We start from the raw sequence: 23,118 nt of genomic DNA, 5'->3' as shown, positions 1-23,118 counted from the left end.
ATCCTAGATTTCATACATTCCTAGAGTTTATCATCTTCATACAAGTGCATATAGTACACACATATTTCCTTTAAGTGCCATGGATGGAAAAAAAATCACAAGTTAAATTATATAACAAAATAAATAGGTTTATTCCCACCTCATCCCTTCCACTCTTATCTATATCATGAACTAAAGGAAAAGTCAATAAAATTAGACAGGTCTTTGGACAAAAATATATGTTAAAACTGGTTCAGAGAACAAAATCACTTAGAATAGTCTGCAGATCTCTTATATTCAAACTTCCATAAATAGCAAGCACAATTTAAAAAAATGTCTATATACACTGGCGCACATGGCTGTGTGCACCAAATTCTGAATTAACTGCCTAGAAAAAGAGCAGCTATTCAGGAAATCCCCTCATTATTTCTCCTGTAGATATTTAAAGATTCTCCCCCTCTCCTTTAACTTCTAAAATAGGCAAGGGACTATAAAAGACATGTTGCATTTAAAAACAAAGTAGAAGAAAACGAAAGAGTTAGAAACCTGGGGGCAGAGAGGGGGAGGCAGCTGTAAAAAATGCCTCCCAAATTACTTAGTGTAAGTAATGCAAGTGTAACATGTTTCAGCAACTCATAGAGTACCTTTTGGGGTCCTACTGTCATGAAGAACTGATGACAGAGGGGAATTAAAAGGTGTGTATTTTGACGGTCCATTTTACAACAGTAGGGTTTACTGAGTTTTCACAAGCAGGTAATTCTTCCTGAAGGCAAAACTATCCTTTTGGTATTCTACTTTCCCTACAGACATAAACCTTTAACACTGAGCTCAGTGCCTGTGGGAAAATAGTGCCAGAAAAGCAGTGTCACATGCAGGATATCCAAGAGAAGTCTTTGTGCCCTATACTTTTATCTGTTTGGTAAAGACATATTTTGTTCAGCAACATTTAGTTTACTTAGTTTGTCCAATTATAGCTTCAATAATAAAAGTTATTATGTAGCATGAAGCGGAGTCAATCTTCTTTGTGAATCGTGCTGTGAACAATGCTGCAGTTATCTTCCTGTTTTGCATGTGGAACTGCATGAAGTTTCACTTGTAAAAAGACGCAACCGAAATAGTCCCATAGATATATTTTGCTCCCTCCCAAAATACAGGAAAATGGTGGGAAGAAGATGAAAAAAGGGAGGGAGGACAGAGAGACAGTGTTGTGTTTGTATCGGGTGTGGGGGGGTGAGAATGTCTTTGCAGACACAGAAATGCAGTGCTAGAGAGACAAGCACTAATGAGGAAAAACATCCTCCATGCACGTTGTGACGGTGAGGTGTCAGCTTTAGATGTAAACTGGTTGCTCTTGTGCAGTCAACAGTCTGTACATGGCAGCTGGCATAGTCTTCATATGAATCTAGAGGAAATATGGCAAGTTAATCTATGTTCCTAACATGCATACTACAACAGAGGTTGGTGAAGGAACTAGCTAAAGTCATACAGAACAGAAGGGGAAGGTAAAACTGAGTTCTCATACCCTTATTAAAGTATTGCAGCTAGTGATTTTACAAAATCGTATGTTTAATATCAATGAACCATTTGAAGTTGTGGACACTTCACATTTTCAGATTAGGATACTTCTAAAGAACTATGGCTAAGTAATAAAACAAATGGTGTGCTGGCTTGCTCTCGGTTCCACTTTTTAAAGTTGAGTAGCAACAGGCTAACAGAGGTAGAATCACAGAATTATGGAACAGTTTGAGTTGGAAGGGACCTCTGAAGATCACCCAGTCCAAACTGCCCTGCTGCACAGACATCTTTCACTAGATCAGGTTCCTTAAAGCCCCATCCAACCTTTGAACACGTCCAGGGAGGGGACATCCACATCTTCTCTAGGCAACCTGTTCCAGTGTTCCATCACCCTCATCATAAAAAATTTCTTCCTTATGTCCAATCCAAATCTACCCTCTTTCAGTTTAAAACCATTAATCCTTGTCCTATCACTACGCGCCCTTGTAAAAACTCCCTCTCCAGCTTTCTGGTAGGCCCCCTTTAGGTACTGGAAGGCTGCTATAATACTTCTGTAATACAGAATTTATAGGTGTTTGTTAGCTTTTGCCTCAGAGCCAAAAATCACAGTATCATAGAACCATAGAGCGGTATGGGTTGGAAGGGACCTTTAAAGATCATCTAGTCCAAACCTTCCTGCCATGGGCAGGGACATTTTCATTGAGTCAGGTTGCTCAAAGTGCCATTGAACCTGACATTCAAACCTTCCAGGGATGTGGCATCCACAGCTTCTCTGGGCACACTGTTCCAGTGTCTCACCACACTCACCACAAAAAATTACTCTCTTATGTCCAAGCTAAATCTACCCACTTTCAGTTTAAAATCACTGCAGCTTGTCCTTTCACTACCAGCCCAGCTAAAAAGTCTTTCTCTGTCTTTCTGATAAGCCAGTTGTAATTATTGACAGGCCACAACAGGTCGCTCCAGAGCCTTCTCTCCTCCAGGCTGAGCATCTCCAACTCTCTCAGCTTTTCTTAATAGGAGAGGTGTTCCAGCCCACTGACCACTTTTGTGGCCCTCCTCAGGACCTGCTCCAACAGGTCCATGCCTGCCTTGTACTGGGGAGCCCAGAGCTGGCAGCAGTACTCCAGGTGGGGTCTTGATGAGAGCAAAGGGGCAGAATCCCCTCCTTCAACCTGCTGCCACGCTTCCTTTTATGCAGCTCAGGGTACAGTTGACTTTCTGGGCTGCAAGTGGACATTGCTGGGTCTTGACTAATTTTTCATCCACCATTACCCCCAAGCCCTTCTCTGCAGGACTGCTGTCAATCCCTTCATCTCCCAGTCTGCACTGGTGTCAGGGACTGCCCCGACCCGGGTACTGGATCTTGCACTTGGCCTTGTTGAACTTCATGGGGTTTGCATGGGCCCACTCTTCAAGCCTGTCACGGTCCCTCTGATAGCATTCCTTTCCTCATCTGCACCACAGAGCTTGGTGTCACCTGCAAACTTGCTGAAGGTGCACTCAATCCTACTGTCTACATTATCGACGAAGACATTAAAAAGTATTGGTCCCAGTATGGTCCCTTGAGGGACACCATTTGTTACTGGTTTCCACTGGTAACAGTGATTGGCTGTTATATTGCCTAGACACACTGCCTGCTCTTACCTCACCAACAGCATTTGAGAGAATGTGAACAATTTTCTCATGGGGTGTTGCTACAACACTCTGCCCATTGATTTCAATGATCCGATGGCCGACACGTACACCTCCTCGCTCTGCTATACCTCCTCTCATAAGGCTACAGATCTGTAAGGGAAAGGACAAATTTTTCACGGTCAGAGGCTTTAGATTACTCATTTTTGCTTGTAAACTGTAAATCAGCATTTAAACACAGATGTTTTCAACAAATTCTAAAATGTAATCGATCACTGATTCAAATTAAAATTTGTTAGTGACAAGTAACTACTGGATATTCTCTTCCAAGAGCAGAACAAACTGTCAGAAAAGGCTGTTTGTGTTGTACGGCACATATGTTGTGATTTGGAAATTTAAGAGTATATGAAGGACCACAGTTTAGCAATGTTCAGAAGGCAGATGCCTTACAACAAAAGGGGATCGAGGACTGTCTTTTGCTTGGTTAGACACAAATGATGCAGATTGAAAGCAACCTCTACCACACATTTTTGTTTCTCTACCTAAAACAGCTTTTCGGTTCCTCTGGCTGACTCTAAAGTTGTGAAGTAAACAGAGTCAAAGACAAAAAATAACTGTGATTAACTGAGCTTCTATATAGGAGACTTAACACATGTGCAAAGTCCTGCTTACTGTAAGGGAGAAAACAGCTGCCTCTGCCTTCCCACACTGAAACTTACCCACAAATAGATAAGAAGTTTCTTACATATTAAAACTTAACCAGAGAGTGTGGAAGCTACTTACAATCCCATTCTGCACACTGAAGCCCAGCTGATATCTGAGGTCCGGTCTCCTGATCAAGACTGTGGTTACTGGAGGACACCTAACTATGTTCAGTTTAACCCGGGCCTGGTTTTTCAAACCCTGAAAAAAGAAATCACCATGAAAAATGCTAGCAAACTCAGTGGAGGTAGTAGGTGATATAAAAAGTGTTAAAATATTGACAGTCCTGAATAAATACCTCTTTGTATGCATTGTAGCAGAATCTCATCACTGAATGCCAGACAGCAGCATCAGAATGTTCAGTGAAATGAGTGAAAAGATACCAAATTTTTCTTGCTGAGAAGCTGACAGTTTTTTTTAAGAAAACTAGTTTCCTGTCAGCAATTTCTCCATTTGATAACACAATCACATATAAAAAGAATATCAAATGGGCCTATGCAGCTCACCAAAAAAGCAATGACCATGGATGGGAATAAAAAGTTAAATAAGTAGCGAAGATAGTTACAAATAAGTGGCTTCCCTAATAGGATATACTGAATTTTGTCAAGCAAATGGCAGGTCCTGCTCGTATCATGCTTATATAAGCAGTGCTCATAATTTCTGTTTCTCTTCCCCTTCTAAACATCACATTCATCATGAACTCCTTGCTACAAAAAGAAAATTGAAGAAGGAAAATTTATTTTTACTGGGCGGTAAAACACTGGAACAGATTACCCAGTGAGGCTGTGGAGTATCCAGCCTTGGGGTTATTTAAACCCTAGTGGGCACAGTCCTGAGCAACCTGGTCTACTTTGAACCAAAGTATTGATCTAGACCAGCTTCAGTGGTGACTGCCAGCCTGAGAGACTCTGTGATTGTATGGCTCCATAAAAACTCAAATGTAAAAATGCAGATAACTGATCTAAGCCCTTCTACAACTTTAAGTAGTCAGAGCTCTTGGAGATTGTCAAGACATTTTTCTGAAATGCTTCATTCACACAAAGGATTAGCCATAAATAAATGCATTAATAAAATCCACATGGAGAAAAAATGCTTTATAAAGAATACAGCAACATTCACCCTACTTAATACAACACCTACCAATTTCAGTACCTGCTTCTGAATTCGTTTTATATGTACAATTGAAATCTGGGTCCCACCGCAACTAAGAGGTGTCTGGCACGGACTTGAAAAGGTTAATTCTGAAGAATAATTCCTACTATAGCTAAGGTAATACACTGAAGTATGTACAACCAGTTTACTGCTGCTGATTCTGTTGAGCTACACTCCAGATTCAGCAGTGACTTGTGTAACTAGACTGGCATCCTGCCAGGGTGAACTGCCTTAGAGTCTGTTTTCCTGTCAGTCCTTAAACTGGATGTAATCATCACATGGGAAACAGTTGCAGTCACTTCCACACCGTGCTGAGCTCAGCTCGGCTCTTATTGAAAGTGGCTCCAAGAGAAGGGGCATGTGAACACCGCATGACAAAACACATGGCAGTGGGAACTGCTTCTACTCCACTCCCAGCAGAAGGGTTTGAATGCTGTCTCTTCCATGACTACGGACTCCTCCATTCTGGTGAGGACTTAGCAGCACACCACACATGCTCAAGGGCCATTCATCTTCTATATGCAGGTCTTCACAACAGCGCACATTATAGAAGATAGGGACTACTCAACCTGCACTAAGCTGTGAGTTTGACGTTTACGCAAAACTCTGAGGCATTTTTGCTTCATCCTTCTTAATCCAGGAGAGCAGGAGTCATGCAGAATACTGGAGATACCCATTTCTATTAGGAATTTAGGTGTCTAACCTCAGTCATGTGAATTCACTCAGGTTACATGCCCTCAACAGAGTTGATATCATTGTGCTCTCACTTCCCTGAAGAATGTGCAACTTACTTACATGTATTCCTTGGAAAAAAAGAAATGTGGTCCCCACAAATAATTTTCTAATTTTACAGAAAGCACATATATTTCAAAAGTGGCTGATTTCCAGTATTATGCAGACTGGTAACATATACTGCTCAGAAACAAAACAATTGCATCATTTGACCAACTTATTTGATTATCTAGTCCCTGAGTCTGCTTCTGTTTGTAGGCAGCACCAGATGCTTCTGAAAAAGATACAAGTAATGTAATACAATTAGGAAACAACCACCACATATGGAAAGCTTCTTCCAAGCTGTCAGTTTGCAGTTGTTTTACAGTCAATCTGTTACAGAGATTACAGCCATAACACTGAAATTATTTCATCTGAAGTGCTTGTGAGATATTCTTAGCTACATAATATTCTCGTATTTTCATAGAAGTCCTTACAGCATGCTAAAGAAATCTGAAATCCAGAAACATTTCTGCCACATTCATATGTGTGCTTAGAACATTCAGTGGTATATATACTTGTTACCAGAAGTGCCATATGAACAGCTCCAGATGTATGGTTACGAAGACCTGCAAACACACAATCTTCTCTTTAGAAAGACAAATTAATGGCTAGCAGTTCCTATGGCAACAGCAGTAAGTATCAGCGAGGAACAGAAAGGTCTGCAGAAACTGGGAACACCAAAGCTGGCTGTTTTGAGAAAGTACTGATGAGCCCAACAAAGCTCCACCTGGAAAAGCTCTGAATCAGAGAAGTGTAACTCATCACAGGTGTAGAAATAAGAGTGATGTGGGATAGGAAACAAGTACGGCTAACATGAAAAGTCTAAATTTGCAGGGACTTTTGTTCCAGTGAAGCTGGCACAAAGATACTTAATATGAATTCTTTTTTCCTTCACAAATATAAGACAGTTTTTGCCATGCTTTTAGTATGTTAAACTTCCAGGCTATCATTTCTATTCACTGAATCTAAAATGGCTGGTTCAGTGACTTACAGAACTATTACTCATCAGAACTCAGCATCAACATTTTTGGAAACCAAAATGGGAAGTCTTTATAGCAAATATCTTGGTTCAAGTATTAGGAAACTAATTCATGGACAAAAAAAAAAAATGTACTTTGTAAATGCAAAATTTCCTTTGCAATTTAAAAAAGTATAAAATGCAAAAAAAAGTATTAAATAACACAACTTGTTACAGGAAGTTGCCTAAATTAGTAATATAACACGCATATTCCTAGAAATTAGAGAAGGACATCTGTATAGCACACCACCAGCATTACATTACGTGTCTACATGTTATGATCTGCAGGAGCTCTGTGGGGCTATTTTGGTAAATAACAAAGTCCATATACCTACATCTCAAACATTCTCTAGTGATGCAACTTTCCAGCTCTTGAAAACCTCATGTTTAAACACTTATTTCCTTGTATGCTACAGCTACCCCAGACACTCTCCAGTTCCAGTTGACCTGTATGCTTTTTGCAGTCACATATTTTTCTGACAATTACAAGAAAGCTCTTATAATTAAAATATCCCATTTAGCTAAGTGAAAAGAAGCATCATACTTTCAAATAAGTAGGGCAAAGTTTCTACAGAGGATAAGTATGTCTTTACTTCAAAAGTTTTAAAAATAGTTATAAACAAACAAACAAACAAACAAAAGCATCAGCTTTATTTCAGCCAGATTCTAGGAGACATTTAAACAGCTAATATGGCCTAGGACAGTATTAGGCACCTGTGCCACCATTTGTCACACAAAATTTAAAGTGTGTATCTGGTAATATCTTCCTTCTGAACAAAATATTCTTTTGCAAAGTGAAGTTCTGCACAGAGTCCTTGCCTGTACAAGTAAATGGCACAGCTCACTTTCTGGGAGTCAGAAAATTGGGGTAGCATAATTCTCACTGTAAAGATCATAAAATGGAAAGAGCTATACAAACATTTGGTAAGAAATTACTTAAGAGTTCTATACTTCCTGCTCTCCTTTTTAAAAAGGAGATTATTATGTAATCCTTTTAAAATGTGCAACTTCCAGAAACACTCTCCATACCTTTATAATACTCTGACACGTTGAGAGTGGTAAGCCAACCAAACTGGTCCCATTGATTGACATGATCTGGTCCCCTATGTTCAGCTTCCCAGACTTCTCTGCTGGTCCTCCATGCATCATGTTGGCTATGATAACTGTAGGCAAAATGGATCCCCAGCCAGACTCCACAATCACTACACCTAGGATCTCTCCCTTTTGCTTTTCAATGTAAACCTGTATCATAAGAAAAAAGTGTTTCAAAAAAAAAGCTTCTTCACACCTATGGAACTGACTAGCACCATCCCTCTCCAAACATTTGTATAACCAACAAACATACACTCTCCCTATTTGCAACATTCATAATTCAATGGCAAAACAAAGTAGTGTACACATCTTACTACATTTCATTTGTATTCAAACATGAAATCAAGTATCAGCACTACATAATATAGATTTTGCTTAATGCAGAACACACCCCTCACAACTTATTTCTCCATATGAGCAGAGGAGATTGGAGTGGAAGAAGCCCTGGTGCCATGGCCTTTGGCAGACAAAGCTAAAGAGGAAGAGACTTGAAACAGTTTATGACTGTGGATTGGAAAACCATTGCCTGTGTGCTCCAGTGGTGCACTGGCTCATCTTTATTAACCAAGCTGCAAATCCTTTCAGCAAATACAATTCTTTAAAATCTGGAATCAGCCACTTTCACCAACACCCATGACTCTCTAATTTTATATTGTTTACTGTAATCTGTTATATTGTATTAATCTGTTAATTTGTTTTAAATTAATTTTCAAACACATCTGATAATTGTTTGGTAAAAAGAACACAAACAGATGGTATATCTTTTCACTGCTGACAGCTTTTGTGTTCGTTGTTTGCCTCTGACGCAGAACTGATGACAGGGTGTTCTACTTGGGGGGATATTCTAGATCAGGGGTCCTCAAACTTTTTAACCAGGGGGCCGGCGCGCGGATGCAGTGGCAGGCAGCCATCTGTGGCTGCTTGGTTTCCCCCCCAACGCCCAGCGGGGGAGGGGGGGTGGGGGGGTCTGTAAATACCGGGGGCCGGATTGAGGACCCTGGGGGGCCGTATCTGGCCCGTGGGCTGTAGTTTGAGGACTCCTGTTCTAGAGTCACTGAGGTCATTTATAGGAAGTATTAATGGTTTTCTGATTTCTGCCAGCGTGGGCCTGCAACTGATACAGAGCATCTTAATGCTGTTATGCAAGAAAAAATGAGACATACATCTTTGCAGTTTTCAGATTTGGAGAAGTGAATCAGGTCATCGTTGTACATGTCCTGGGTATTGAGCAAGTCACTATATTCCTTCTGGCTAAGGTCTTCTGGGTTGATTCCATTTGCCCTCAGAAACTCCTGGTAGGCCACACTAAATGCTTGACCTATGGACTGTGCAATCAACTGTGCCTGTAGCAGTTCCCAGAGAAGAGAAAAGAAAAAAGTGAAACATTCTGATGGTCTTGTCCACTGATACTTTCACTGTTAAAATCACACTGTAAAATGTCAACCATCAAGCTGATGAACCTACAAGTTACGGCAATACAGTTTAAAAAATACTTATGCATTAAAGATTAATTTTAAAGACCCACAAAATGTCAACACATTCACCTGTGCCATGAATCCAGCTGGGTAAGCGATTATAAATATGAAATATAAATAAAGCCATCCTTTCACAGTTAAGAACTGCTAATATAAATGTAAGGAAATACCCACTATAGTGGCTGTAGCCCACACCTACAATTCTTCCCACACATGCAGCTCCCAGATGGTTCTCCATCCTAGCAGAGGCAATGCCATTCTCTGACAAGCCAGCAGTGAAAATGAAAATGTCTAGTGGAAAACACAAACCCACATTTAAGAGGGCATTTCCTCCTTTTCTTACCCTGCTTTAAAACCATCACATATATATTGACTGCTCCTACCTCAGTCACAGATGAATAAAAGGAAAAGGGCAGCAATCAGTGACTGGATCCAGGCCTTGAAGTAACTGGAAACGGTCACACACATCTCCTTCCCCACCCTGCTACCTCCTTCAGCCTTTCTCCCCACATTTCTTGTTTCCCTCTCTCCAACTCCCATGAGTCTGCCAGTTACCTGTCCCTGTCCTTCTCTGCCTGCCCTTTGTGTGCACCCTCTTGCACCTGCAGCTTCCCATCGCCTTCTCTGCACCTAAAGCCACCAAATGTGCCACTCGCTACACTGCACTGCTGCCACCACAAATTGTTCCCTATCTGCAGCAGTGGGAGAGAAACTGGGCACAAGGCAGACACGTGGAAAGCTCTGTGTCGTGCAAGGTAGGAGATGCAGCTGGAAACAGCAGACCAGAGGGATGCCTCCCTTGGAGTTAGTGATCATGTTTAGTATGAGACAGGTAATGGGAAGAAGAGGAAAGCAGCACAGCATGGTGCAGAGTACTGCTGTGTATAACTGGCACAATATATGCAGTAAGTACTGTGTAGCGAACAGGAGTTGGACACTGTGTGTACCAAAACAGACCCCTGGAGCACAGTGCTGCTGGCTGTGATGAAGGGAGGGAAGAGGACAGCTCCACAGCTGACAGGCTGGGGGAGTGCTAGCGATGAATGGATACTGCTGAGGTGTATTTTCATACAGCCTACCAGCTCTACTTAAAGTCCATTTTGGTCCCTAATAAAGGAAGAGTTCCCAACCCTGAAATAAAAACATGATTGTATCTTAAAGCAACTCAAACCTGCTCATGACAACAGGATGATTGCTGAGAAGGCCAATATTTAGCCTGGCAGTATTCACCAATGCTCAGATCAACACAGTTTTGACAGCAAGAACAAGACAGCAAGAAAATGGGAAAACTACACCTCCATAGCTCCGTAATGTGCGGAGATAAACGCAGACTTTACATTCATACACATGTATCTTCTCTCCAGGAAGAGACCAAGTCCCAGTTGGACACCCAGCATGTGGACACATCACTAGGATTCAGCTCATTTAAAGATACAGCTCTAAATACAGTTGAAAATCCAGTGCTGTCCTCCTTAGATAAGAACTCTTCCAAGTAGAGACATATTCTGGCCAACAGCCACTTGAGTACTTACAGCTTCTGTGTCAGTTACTGGGTAAATTCTTCTAAAATACCCAGCTGCCCCAGAAGAAGAAAAGGTGACAATGATACATATATGAGTTTTATAGTATGAACAGGCTGTACAACTCCACTGGCTCTACAGTATCTTTGAAGCTGCCATCTCCTTGCTGTTAACAGGTGCTGCAAGGTTTCCATTCTAACTCTTTCTCAGTCATTTGGGTATCTGAGATGAATTTGCAATCTATTTGTGAACTATACCGTGACTAAGGAGAGGTATAATCTCCTGTAACATCTCAGCGTGTTTTCACATCACTGAGCAATGTTTTTCTTTCATCTACAGGCATATACTTTCCAGGCCAACATCCCGTGGCAGAGAGGGGATCACATCCGACACAAATATGGGCTGACCCAAACAAACCACAGAAAGTAATGTCAGTTATCCCCAGAAGGAAACAGAATCCAGCTAGCCAGAGTATTAATAGCAGCCTGGGAAACGGATACAGGAAGTCTGGATCATAGTCAGACCACCAAAAGCTGAAGGAAAATAAGCTCCAGCCTCTGGTATCTGACTGTTTTTTGCCTTTTCAACTGGCCAGTAAGACAGCAAGCGGTGTCCAAACTTGTGACTAGAAAGACAGGAAAAGCAGCATCAAAGCTGTTTTATTTTCACACCAGTTTCTTGAAAGGCTTTGCAAAAGTGGCCTACATCTTATTTTTTGGGGAAAAAAAAAATCACAACTTCCTATGCTCTCTGTCAAAAATTTGTTTGAGGATCAATTCTGTCAGTGCTCTTGTCCTTACTTTTTAACTTCAGCAGTAAGTCATATAGGTACATTAATCTGCACCCATATACTTTATACAGACATGGGTTTAGTAAAGATTCATCATTACATAAAATCAGTTGCTTATTCAAGAAAACCTTCCCAAGTCCTTGCTGATACATTACAGAGTGGAAGACACAGGAGTATTTGATAAGAAACTGATTTTCACCTTAGTTCTCTTAAGTAATACTCTGCTATTTGGAGGGCTGAGAACTGAGATCTTTTATTTTCCCAAATTATTAGGGCTAACCTGATTATGATCCTGACAACTACATATCAATCCACTTCAATCTGATATGATGGATTTTACCTTTCAGTTACTGAGCTTTAAAAAGTGTATAAAATCAGCAAGTTATGCACATTGATTGTGAAAACACACTATCAAGTCCCATATCATGTAACTTAGTAACCTGCACCATAGACTAAAATTTACACAGCTGTGTCTCTATTCAGCATACTTTGGGACTGCTGAAATTACCAACTTCCTTTGCTGGCTTTTTGATATGATGTCAGCAACTGCTCCCCAGTACAAGTCTCAAACAAACAAACAAAAAAAATCCCTCACCTTCTAGTACGTATCAGTGACTGATACTTGATGCAAGATTTAGGATTAGAATTTCTCTAGGAAAATAGGCATATCTGATAGGCTTTCACTCTCACACACGGAATCTGAGCTAGTATTTGTGGCAACTGGACCCTCCTCTCATTGTTACTGAAAGGCACTGAAGAAGCTGGCAGATGGGAAGCATTACTATAAACACCAATTTTGTGAATAAAATGTCAGGTGCAAACATGCAAACAGAAGGCATGTTCCTCTACTTAGATGAAGTATTTTGTTGCAGTTAAAGAACAAATGGGACTGTTTGCAATGGACTTCAAGCCTACTAAAATATGCTTACACTTCCACCCCTAGAAAACTACAAGACAGAGTAATTCCTTACATCCTCAGACTCAAAGACATGGCAAATCATTTTGTACTGCCTCTTTCCGTCTTGAGAAGGATGAGATGCTTCCACATTATCCTGGGAGTTAGACCGTGGCATTCGCCTACGAGCCATCAAAACAACTATATTTCCTATATCTGCAATATAAGAAATGGTCCGCAGGGGATGATCCATCATGGTTTCCTGGGGAATACAAAAAATAACATAAGTACCTGTTTCAATGAAGTTCTTATTGCACACCTAGCATTATGAAAACAAACAATATAAGACCTTTGCCAAGTGAAATCTGTAATACCTGTCATGCATGAAGGCAGATGCCAAAAGAAAACAAGAGCTTCACTTTCCAAAAGTAAAGCAAAGAGCAAGTTTTACAAATTAAAGCTGTGTTTTCTGTGGAAAAGCACATACAGGCCTCAATATCGGCATGTGAGTATGCTGGGCATGTATGTGCAAGGGACTATAGACTTCAAATTGCCACAAGCAAACATTTTGGGTTACTCTGGACACAATCAATACTTGACACATTATAGCTCATAAGAAGTGAGCTGACTGCAATTAGCTTACCTGCAAATTCTAATAATTTCTACAGTCAGACACACCACAGTAATTTCATGTATGACACAATTCTTGAGCATGGTGCCTGGACTTTTTAAAGGACAAATTTTGGCAGGTAGGTGGAAGTCTGTTTCAGAAGCCTACTACCACAATACTGACAAAGGTGTCTTTGTGTATACCTGTGTGTCTGCATTCAGTACTTTTATTCTCTGTGTAGAAATGAAGAGGTCTACTTCAGTCATGGGTTGAGATTCACCTTCTGGAGCCTGAAAATAAATGGATTAGTGTCAAACTAACACATTAGGTACATAGTTACTAATTATGTTAGCTTATGAACAGGGGCGCACCAAGACACAGTCAACAGAACAGCAATGCAAGATAGAGTATTAGACTGCAGAAGCCAAACACAAAGATATGGAAACTATATACATATATGTGAAAGTGAACTGGATATTATTTGAAAAAAATGTTAACACCATAAAAGCTTCACCAATTCAGTAAAAATATACCTGACTGCAACATGAACTATATAAAGATTTCATGACAATCAAAATTATTCTCCCATTTTTCCCACACTATGAATCCCACTTTAAAGAAGGTTTTTCACACAAGCCATAGAAAGGCGTAACTGCATCTCTTGCCTGAGAAATTTGTGTATGGGCTAACAGTGACTGCCAAGACCAATGGAAAAACCTGCACCACAGGTAGGTACAGTTTAGGCAATTCATAATGCAGTTCTGGTAAGACCTTCACAGTCAGACAATATATTATTCAAGCACTAACACACTTTAGAAGTCGTATTTTGTTAACAGAAAGCAAAAAAATTTAATTTTTTTAAAAATAATATTTGCTCAAAGATACTTAGAAACTCCATAAATGAAACTTACTACTAAAATGAGTCAATCTCAGCATATTACTATGTGTATATACATAAATGTTTTTTTTTGCATCCAGCAATTTGACACATCCGTAAATCAAACAAAGCACTCTTATAGAAAGATAACAAAATAAATAAATAAATAAAAGACTTAATTTTAATCTATCGTTCTACAGAATTAAAACCTTTGCCATGTCAGTCCTGTTTCTTTAGTATGCATTTTGGGTACTGCCTGTAACCATCCAATCTTTACTCTTATTTCTAATGTGAAATGGCTAATGATAAGCAACAAAAAATGGCTGATCAGGCAACTGATTTCTGAGAAATGTCAACTCGTATGGTGGCTCAGAAACAAATCTAAAGAAAACCTTGCTGGATGCAGAAAATAAAAACATAAAATAAAAAGAAAGGCAAAAATCCCTCCCAGAAAACAACACGCATAACATCAAGCTGATGGGAGTTTGTACTGCACCTTCTTCCTGCTTTTGGCTAATTTCTGGGCCATCTGCTTAGCATGGAACAAACAGAGACAGGACAATAGTTAGAGAAGGACTTACAGAGACTCCAAGTCAAGCAGGAATCTGCATGCTAATGCCAGGGCTCACAGACTACTAGCTGTTCTAAATTAGTCCCTGCTTAGATTAATTTCCTCCTTTTCTTTTTGGCTTAAAAAAAGCCTAAAATTTTCATGTTTAGCACAATGACTTTAAAAAATAAACTGTACCAAAAAAGTCAGGAAGAACATGAAAGGTTTGGGTTTTTTCTTGTTGTCGCTTTTTAGTGTTTGGGTTTTTTCGTCCATTTAAAATGTTACTCAAAACAAACAAGGGGGTGGTTTTGTGAGTTTTTTTCTTGGGATTCTTTTTAAGGACAAAAAATGGCACTTCCCGTCATTTACAGCAGTGTTAACCATGATACCACTTCTTTTGAATCAACACCAATGTAAAAGGTGAAAGAAGAATCTTAGCCATTATTACCCCAACATTTTCAGATCTAAAGAATTTAGACTGACGTTTCTTAATGCTCTCATAATTAAACAGTCTTCAGAAAATAACCTCTCTAAAACTACGCTGTTTTCCTGGAAAAACAAAATGACACAAGTTAACTTTCACCTCCATTCTGTGCAAAGTTCTCCTCCTTCTGTGCAAATACATCCACACCAATGTTAACATTGCATATCTGGACAACAGGTTTTACTGTGACACCTGCACAAAGATACGTTAACACTACCACATTTTTTCAAGAAGGCAGTGGAGCATGTACTTCAGTTCCACAAACACCTGAATCCAGGTTTCTTGTCACCAAGTAGTTTAACTGATTTACATCCAGACACGTATCAACCCATTGCAACAAATTGATTCCTCATGTGCTACTACTATAACAACAATAACAACACAAATAAGCATTATTCTTACAGGCTTGCAATCATTAATTCAAACCCAGGTGAACTGAACTTACAGACCTGCTTACTGCAGAAACACAATACTCACCAGGCTGGCAGATATCCTTTTACTTCCAACAGTCTAAGCTGCTTAGCTTAGACTGTTGCCTCTTAGCTAATTAAATTAACAGGTGTACTTGTAGTGGGAAGGAAGCTTAGTATCACAGGCTTCATAAAGATGCATGGCTAACTACTTCCATGAAGAACAAACAGAAAGCCTGAATCACAAGACACATCAAATGTTTTATACTGATGCTCACAACTTCCACCTCTCAGGTTTTGTCTAAACAAATCTGAAAGTGGCTACTGAAACTTCAGACCTTGCTGCTTATTTACAAATAACATTCTCTCACTAGCTTTTAGTCACCTTTTGGAAACTTAAGAAATATTTGATAGCCCGGTGACTGCAAACTACTGCAAAAGCAATTAATAAAAAGCAATAATAAAAAAATAAAAAAAAATAACTGCCTCATGCTGCAGGCGCTTCATTAGATTAATATTAATTTAAATTGGTAGTCAGAAATGACATAATCATCTTGATAACAGCTGCTTGCTATACACTGGACAAGGGGGCGGGGGGGATAAACTCAGGAGACAGAGCATTTAAATTGTTTCCAAAACCAAGCTTCTCTTCTGACAGCTTGCCCCACTCCCCAAACTTTACAGAGTGATGGACCTCACAAAAGAAGAAAAGCACCAGCCAAAAAGAATAAAAAGGGGGGGGGGAAAAATCCTTGAGCTAGAGGTTTACAATGCAGAATCACAGATTCATCAAAACACACTATCATTCAATTTAATGAAAATTCTGCTCTTGCACTGGAAGCATCTGGTCTTAGTAGTATTTTAGTTTTTTGAAGAATTACTTTCAAATATTTCATAAAACTAAGGTGATGATATGGAATAACCAATTCTAGTAAGTGATTTAACACTACACTGAAATGCCATGAAAAGTAGTCATGGTCCATGGGAAAAAAAAAAAAAGGATAATTCTATGCAAGACACTTTATCAATCCAATCCTCTTTATCACCATGTTATTTTGCTAATTCAGAGCAAAAGATTCTAATTTTTAGAAAAAAACAGAAACTACTTAATCTAAATAAAATACAGTTTTTCTAAAAATATAGAGTCCAGACTTTTCATTTCAGGTAAATTAAATTTAACTATGTATCTAGTAGCAACTTCCAAAATTACAAATTGTTAAAAAACAGCAAGCTTCCACTTTTCCTACAGGATGTCTTAAAGATACTCAACCCATTTAACCTCTACAAAAAATGTACTGCAACCCAGTGAACACCGAGATGATATTGAGTGAACAAAATGTGCGTATTATTCCCACACACGGGTTCTACCTTAAATTACATTCAGTAATTACATCAGTTGTTATCTAAAGATGTTCAAACCTGCCACACAGCTCAAATCTGCTGATGAAAAATAAAAATGAAAGTTAATTGTTAGTTCAGATGTGAAATGTAACCAACACAGATCAGCTGTGAATTGTAACCATGAACATCAACTTTTTTATTGTTACAAGTACTATAGCTCCACTCCAAGCAAAATGTGAAAAGGCATTTTTTTCTGTGGTATCTAAAGAAACGACACTACAGTCTGAAGATGGTGATATACCCTTTCTATTACTGAAAGTACCTGCTAGTGGAAATGTGAAATAACTGTTTTACAAACATCTTCAAAGCAGTGCATCTGTTTTAAATTAGTTTGATTTCACAGAGATGAAGTCCAAGGAAAAAAACAACCAACCCAACCCTCATACTTCTAAACTGAAGAGATACTTTAAAGCAGCAGCGAAGAGAATTGTTTTCAAAATCTGTTCATATTCTAAATGACTATGTGGTCTGAAGGCTCTGCTAAAAGGAAACATTATAGGGATTAATAAATTCAAAAGGAACACACTCATAGAGAAGCTATGTGTACACAGTGGGCTTTAAACAAAGCTCTTCCCCCTTTTTAATGTTCTTAACTTCAAGTCTGAAAAATTTTTAAAACTCATTCTTAAATCATAACCTTTGTTTTCTTTAACTACAGAGAAATGTTTCACATGCAACACCTAACACACTGTAAACAAACACGACTAGCACCCAAGTATCTTAGTCATTGTGTGAACAATATTTTATACATTTGGGCTAACACCTATATTACGCAGTGATGAATTTAGCAGCAGGAACTCTATCATAATGGATGTCTCACTTAAAAGGTTTAGCTTTAATGGCAATCAGAAAACCAGTCAAAACCAACCCAAATAAACCAAAAACCCCAAGGTGCAGGGAGGTACATTTACGTTGCCTGAGCTTCACCTAGAAGCAGAAAAGCAGTAACTGTCAAGGAAGTGTACAATGGTATTGTGTGCCATGCAGTAAGCCAATAATTTTCTGAAATACAGTTTCAGAAAATTCTGCACACCAGCTACGGTTTTACCAGGTCAACAATGTAATTACTTGGGCCTCCATCCTGAGGTGAATTTACTACAACCAAGAATATATGTGTCTGACAATTTGTATGGATGTATAAACTATGGGGTTTGTGAGTGAAATGAGCTGAACAGATTTCTTACGTTTTGCGGCACAGCACTGATGAGGCATAACAGAATCCTCAGAAAGAACTTTATTTTGTTAAACAATTTCTAAAAAATACATTTAGTATCAGGGAAAGATTCTACACCATCTCACAGGCCCACTTTGAACCAATTCTGTTCTGTTTTCTGTAACACATTCTTTCAATCTCTGTCTAATAGTGTACTCCCATGCAAGTTTTACCTTCCAGGTGCAAACTTCCAGCCCACCCCCAGGTTCACGTTCAGTTCCTGGTACAGTTTCCTGCAGCAGCTGTTGCTAATCTTTCCTTTCAATCTCCAGTGATGTGGCCCTCCTAGATCCAGCCTCACTGAAGCCCGTATTTCACTCCCTTCTCTATCTTACCTTTAGTCTCCTGTGCATTCAAATCAGACAACTTTTCTACCATGTGGCCCAGCATCAGGAAAGAACACATGGGGACTATTAAACAGCGAGGCACAGCCTTACTCACACCCAGAGCAGGAAAGAAGCAGACTCTAGGGGAAAATCTCCACTGTAGCTTTGGGAAGAACCCACCAAGACCTGCCAGAGTTGAGAAAGCTGAGTGAAAAAATCCTTTTAAAAAATGTCACTGAATCCAAAGTTTCCAATAAACACAGATAAATCATTCTTTTTCAAAAGGTTCAGCAGTTGTTTAAGTTTGTGGAAACTTCTACAGAGGTGGCAGAAGACGACTTATCTGTAACAGGAAGGCTACACCCCTGCCTCGAAAATGCTAGAGTGTTAGTGATTTTCAGAGACAAGGTTACAAGAAATTATGTATTTGAACATCAGCAAAATTACACTTTCTGGAAGTATCTCAATGGTTCTACTAAGAGCTTCACTGTGAAAGTCTCATTCACAGACCGAACTGAACACCTGGCATGGAAAACATTGGAAGGAATAGTAACAGTAGGAAGAATCAGCCAACCTTTAATAGACAGTGCTATCGGCTTTGCTGATAACATACTGTCTCTCCTCCTCTCCCTTTTATACGATTGCACACAAAGTTTGAGCTGGAATCCAAAATAAACTACACAAAAGAGGAACACACAAGTATTAAACTGAAGAAGACTTTCAGATAAGATTGTGTTGGTTAGCTGAATTAGCAGAAGATGAAGCGGTGTGCATACCACCCAGTCACATATGGGTAGTGGGAATATTGCAGCATACTCTACAACCATGCAGTACTTAACTTCAGTTGACAATGTCATTATTGTTACTTACAATACAGCAGCATGCCCATTGCTTGTTGCGGCCTGTACAGAATTGGTAGGCACTTCTGTTTTCCAAACAAACAAAGCAAACATACCAGATTCCAGGACAAATTATTTTTTTCCATACATCTCGGTACAATCACAGGCTTTTCTTTTTCTTTTTAAATCAGTTCATAGCTATTATGTGGTGGAGAAACTAGTACCCACAACAGGGTCAAAAATAACTGCAAACATTACCACAGTACCCATTCCATCAAGTGTAAGGAAAGAAACACCTGCAGTACTTACTGGTTACACCCTAAACCTGTTTTCCCCCCAATACCCAGGTAATATATAACTTAGACCACTGAATCTGGCTTCAGATCTGGCTTAGAGTACATGGCAGAAGTATTACTAAACGGGAATTAAAATTATCTGGTAAATTTTCCTGATCAGTGTTGTTCCAAAAGCATCACTAAATACGTGATTTATTTTGCAGAAAGAAAGATGAGGAACTTAAGCTTTCTGAAACCACAGATAACCCCACATGGAAAAACAAGTTCATACCTTAAGGCACGCATATAATAAGGAGCAGGAACCATTCCTCACCTTGATTCTGCTGACAGCTTCCTGAGCCTGCATCATTCTCACATTCTTGGAGGGGGTTTTATCAGAAAGGAGTTGAGTGGAGCCAAGGTAATTGGCAGCAAAAATGATGCCATCGATTAAGTCTTCAGGATCACAAGGGCCAGGAACTGTAACACAGGAAAGCAGTCGCTGCGGAAAATGATGCTGAACCACAGCAAAACAGCAGCAATCTGACAAGTTGAGCCTGAACCTGATGGCTGCAAATACTCCTCTGAAATACTTCATAGTTTAGCATGATCATATGGCAACCAGTACTTTCAAAGGTACAAAATGCCAAGTAAATGCACTCAACATCTGCAGTGGGTTGACCCTGCCTGGACACCAGGTGCCCACCAAAACCGCTCCATCACTCCTCTCCTCAGCTGGACAGGGAAGAGAAAATATAACGAAAGGCTCATGGGTTGAGATGAGGACAGGGAGATCACTCAGTAATTACCGCCATGGGCAAAACAGACTCAGCTTGGGGAAATGAATTAATTTACTGTCAATCAAAAGAGAGCAGGCTGATAAGAAATAAAAGCAAATCTTAAAACACCTTGCCACCACCGCTCCCTTCTTCCCACGCTCAACTTTACTCCCCATCTCTCTACCTCCTCCCCACCCAGTGGCACAGGGGGACGGGGAACGGGCACTGTGATCAGTTCATCACACATTGCCTCTGCTGCTTTTTCCTCCTCACAGGGAGGGCTCCTCACACTCCTCCCCTGCTCCAGCGTGGGGTCCCTCCCATGGGACACAGTCCTCCAGGAACTTCTCCAACATGAGCCCTTCCCATGGGCTACAGTTCTTCACGAACCGCCCCAGCGCGGGTCCCTCCCACAGGTGCCGTCCATCAGGCCCAGCCTGCTCCAGCGTGGGTCCCCCGTGGGGTCACAAGCCCGGCCAGCAAACCTGCTCCAGCGCGGGCTCCTCTCCACATGGGGCCACAGGCCCTGCCAGGAGCTGCTCCAGCCTGGGCCGTCCCCAGGGTCACAGCCTCCTTTGGGCACCCACCTGCTCTGGCGTGGGGACCTGCATGGGCTGCAGGTGGGGATCTGCTCCACCATGGACCTCCACGTGCTGCAGGGGCACAGCCTGCCTCGCCGTGGGCTGCACCACGGGCTGCAGGGGGATCTGCTCTGGCACCTGGAGCCCCTCCTGCCCCTCCGTCTGCACTGACCTCGGTGTCTGCAGTTGCTTCTCTCCCATAGCCTGGCTCCTCACTCCAGCTGCAATTACTGTTGCACAGCAACTTTTCCCCCTTCTTGAACACGTTATCACAGAGTTGCTACCAGTGTTGCTGATGGGCTCAGCTTTGGCAAACAGTGGGTCCAGTCTTGCAGCTGGCTGGCACTGGCTCCATCAGACATGGGGGAGTGTTCTAGCAGCTTCTCACAGAAGGGACCCTTGTAGCCCACCCACTACCAAATCTTTGCCACACAAACTCAATACAATGTCTCTCCAGTAAAAGCCTTAACTGTTAATCTAGCCCATCTCTCATAATAGCTTGTTCTTTTGTGAGCAGGGATCATCCCTGAGCAAAATAATTTCTGTAACTTTTCACTGTTATAAAGGGACAGACACAGTCACTGAGCTTTTCCTCACCCACCAAAACCAGCCTTGCAATGGTAAGACTGACAGTCACAACAGAAAGAGGAAGGGTGCAATTTAGTAACAGCCATCAGCCACTTGCTCACCTGTGCCTTAGCTGCAGTTAGTGCAACAGGCATTAGAACAGGGGTCCTCAAACTTTTTAACCGGGGGGTGGGCGCGCGGATGCAGCGGCAGGCAGCCATCTGCGGCTGCTTGGTTTCCCCCCCCAGCGCCCAGCGGGGGGGGGCGCGGGGGGGTCTGTAAATACCGGGGGCCGGACTGAGGACCCTGGGGGGCCGTATCTGGCCCGCGGGCCGTAGTTTGAGGACCCCTGCAGTAGAGCCTCCACAGGAATGCTTTACAGGTACAAAATGTCTCCCCTTACCAAGAGGACTGATTGCCCAATTAAGAAAAGTACTTTTATGCCATCACTGTTAGTCTCAACAACGATATTGAGGTAAAGGACAAAGTTAAATAAAAATGTTGTTAAATACACAGAACTTGGGCTCTCCTAACGGCAGAACAACTCTTTGCCCTGCAGATTCTGAATGACCTGATTCCCAACAACTTCTGTGAGAAGTTAGATGGTATTGAAGTGTTCAGTACCTGAATATGCAAATCCTTACACAGCAGCATTTATGATCTCCTAAGTTTTTGGTATTTGGCATTTGTATCTAAAAATTGTATATGCAAACATGTTCTATTGTAACACCTTGCTACATGTTAAAATTGTCATGATCCAAAAGGGAGGCTGGTTAACCTAATTATGTTCAAGACAAATAAAAATGCAAATCGTATTAGAGAATGCTAAGAGTAAAAGTGTCTATATTCTATCACCAAAAAAATAAACTTTTTCAGTTTGCCTTTTTTTCCTGTAAGAGCAAAGCAAAAACCCTACAATATCGGAAGGGAGCTTTTATTAGCTCAAGGGGTATCTTGAGCTATAAGGTGATGGGGCTTAAAGTTTAACATTACTCAGAATGCCAATTCTGTTCTAACTGAAGAGATTAACAGCCCCTGAGAATGAGCATGGGTAACTTTGGCCCCAAAGAAATGCAAGTCACTATTTAGATTAAAATGGTAAAAGAAAGAGCTGGAGACACTGAAACTATACACACAGACAGAAGTAGATACATAAATCTTATCAGCAAGCTCGTCTCCTTTATGGTTTCTTTAAATATGAAAATTTATGACTAGTAATTTTAAGATGCTCATCTCCAAAGTGCAGAATTTGTTCAGATACTATGTATCTGGAAAACTCTCAAAATGAATGAGTCACTTTCAAGCCCCCCAAAACGGGAATTTTTTCCTGAAGGAAATGTATGCATCTGGAAGTACTGTATATTTGCACACTCTTCCAGTCCTGAAACCATACGGCATTTCAAGTGTTGCTATTCGTTATTCTACATACCAAGGCCTTTTCACCACTTTCATCACTTCACTATAAAGGGCACAAACCCCTTTATAGTACAATTTCTGATCAAAACACAAAAATCATAAATATAAATTGACAAAAGTGTAGATAAGACTCCCAGAAGGAAGCATATTAAAACCAAAAAAGGCATGTGCTTTACTTTCTTCAGTGGTGAACACACAGACAGCGCTGCTTTTTTAAGATCCCCTCCATTTACTACTTCT

At 40.5% G+C, this 23,118-nt stretch overlaps 1 protein-coding gene across 2 annotated transcripts in view; it reads right to left on the bottom strand.

Moving 5' to 3' along the window:
* Window positions 1-1,092: 1,092 nt before the first annotated feature.
* The window catches only part of APBA1 (amyloid beta precursor protein binding family A member 1), a 90,106-nt gene continuing 68,080 nt past the window's right edge, over window positions 1,093-23,118 (bottom strand). The window contains exons 5-13 of one of the 2 annotated variants that reach the window (XM_055699129.1): window positions 19,870-20,015; window positions 14,531-14,563; window positions 13,361-13,447; window positions 12,624-12,809; window positions 9,031-9,210; window positions 7,805-8,017; window positions 3,913-4,032; window positions 3,142-3,282; window positions 1,093-1,381 (exon numbers count right to left, since the gene is read on the bottom strand). In XM_055699129.1, the coding sequence (XP_055555104.1) occupies window positions 1,310-1,381; window positions 3,142-3,282; window positions 3,913-4,032; window positions 7,805-8,017; window positions 9,031-9,210; window positions 12,624-12,809; window positions 13,361-13,447; window positions 14,531-14,563; window positions 19,870-20,015 (1,178 nt within the window). In that variant the 3' untranslated portion in view covers window positions 1,093-1,309. The remainder of the gene's footprint in view (window positions 1,382-3,141; window positions 3,283-3,912; window positions 4,033-7,804; window positions 8,018-9,030; window positions 9,211-12,623; window positions 12,810-13,360; window positions 13,448-14,530; window positions 14,564-19,869; window positions 20,016-23,118) is intronic. The other variant, XM_055699130.1, reaches the window with a different exon arrangement.

Source organism: Falco cherrug, chromosome Z, assembly GCF_023634085.1.
Source record: "Falco cherrug isolate bFalChe1 chromosome Z, bFalChe1.pri, whole genome shotgun sequence".
Lineage (NCBI taxonomy): Eukaryota > Metazoa > Chordata > Aves > Falconiformes > Falconidae > Falco > Falco cherrug.
The sequence above is the reverse complement of the archived record's forward strand: the minus strand, read 5'-3'. Positions and strand labels throughout refer to the sequence as shown.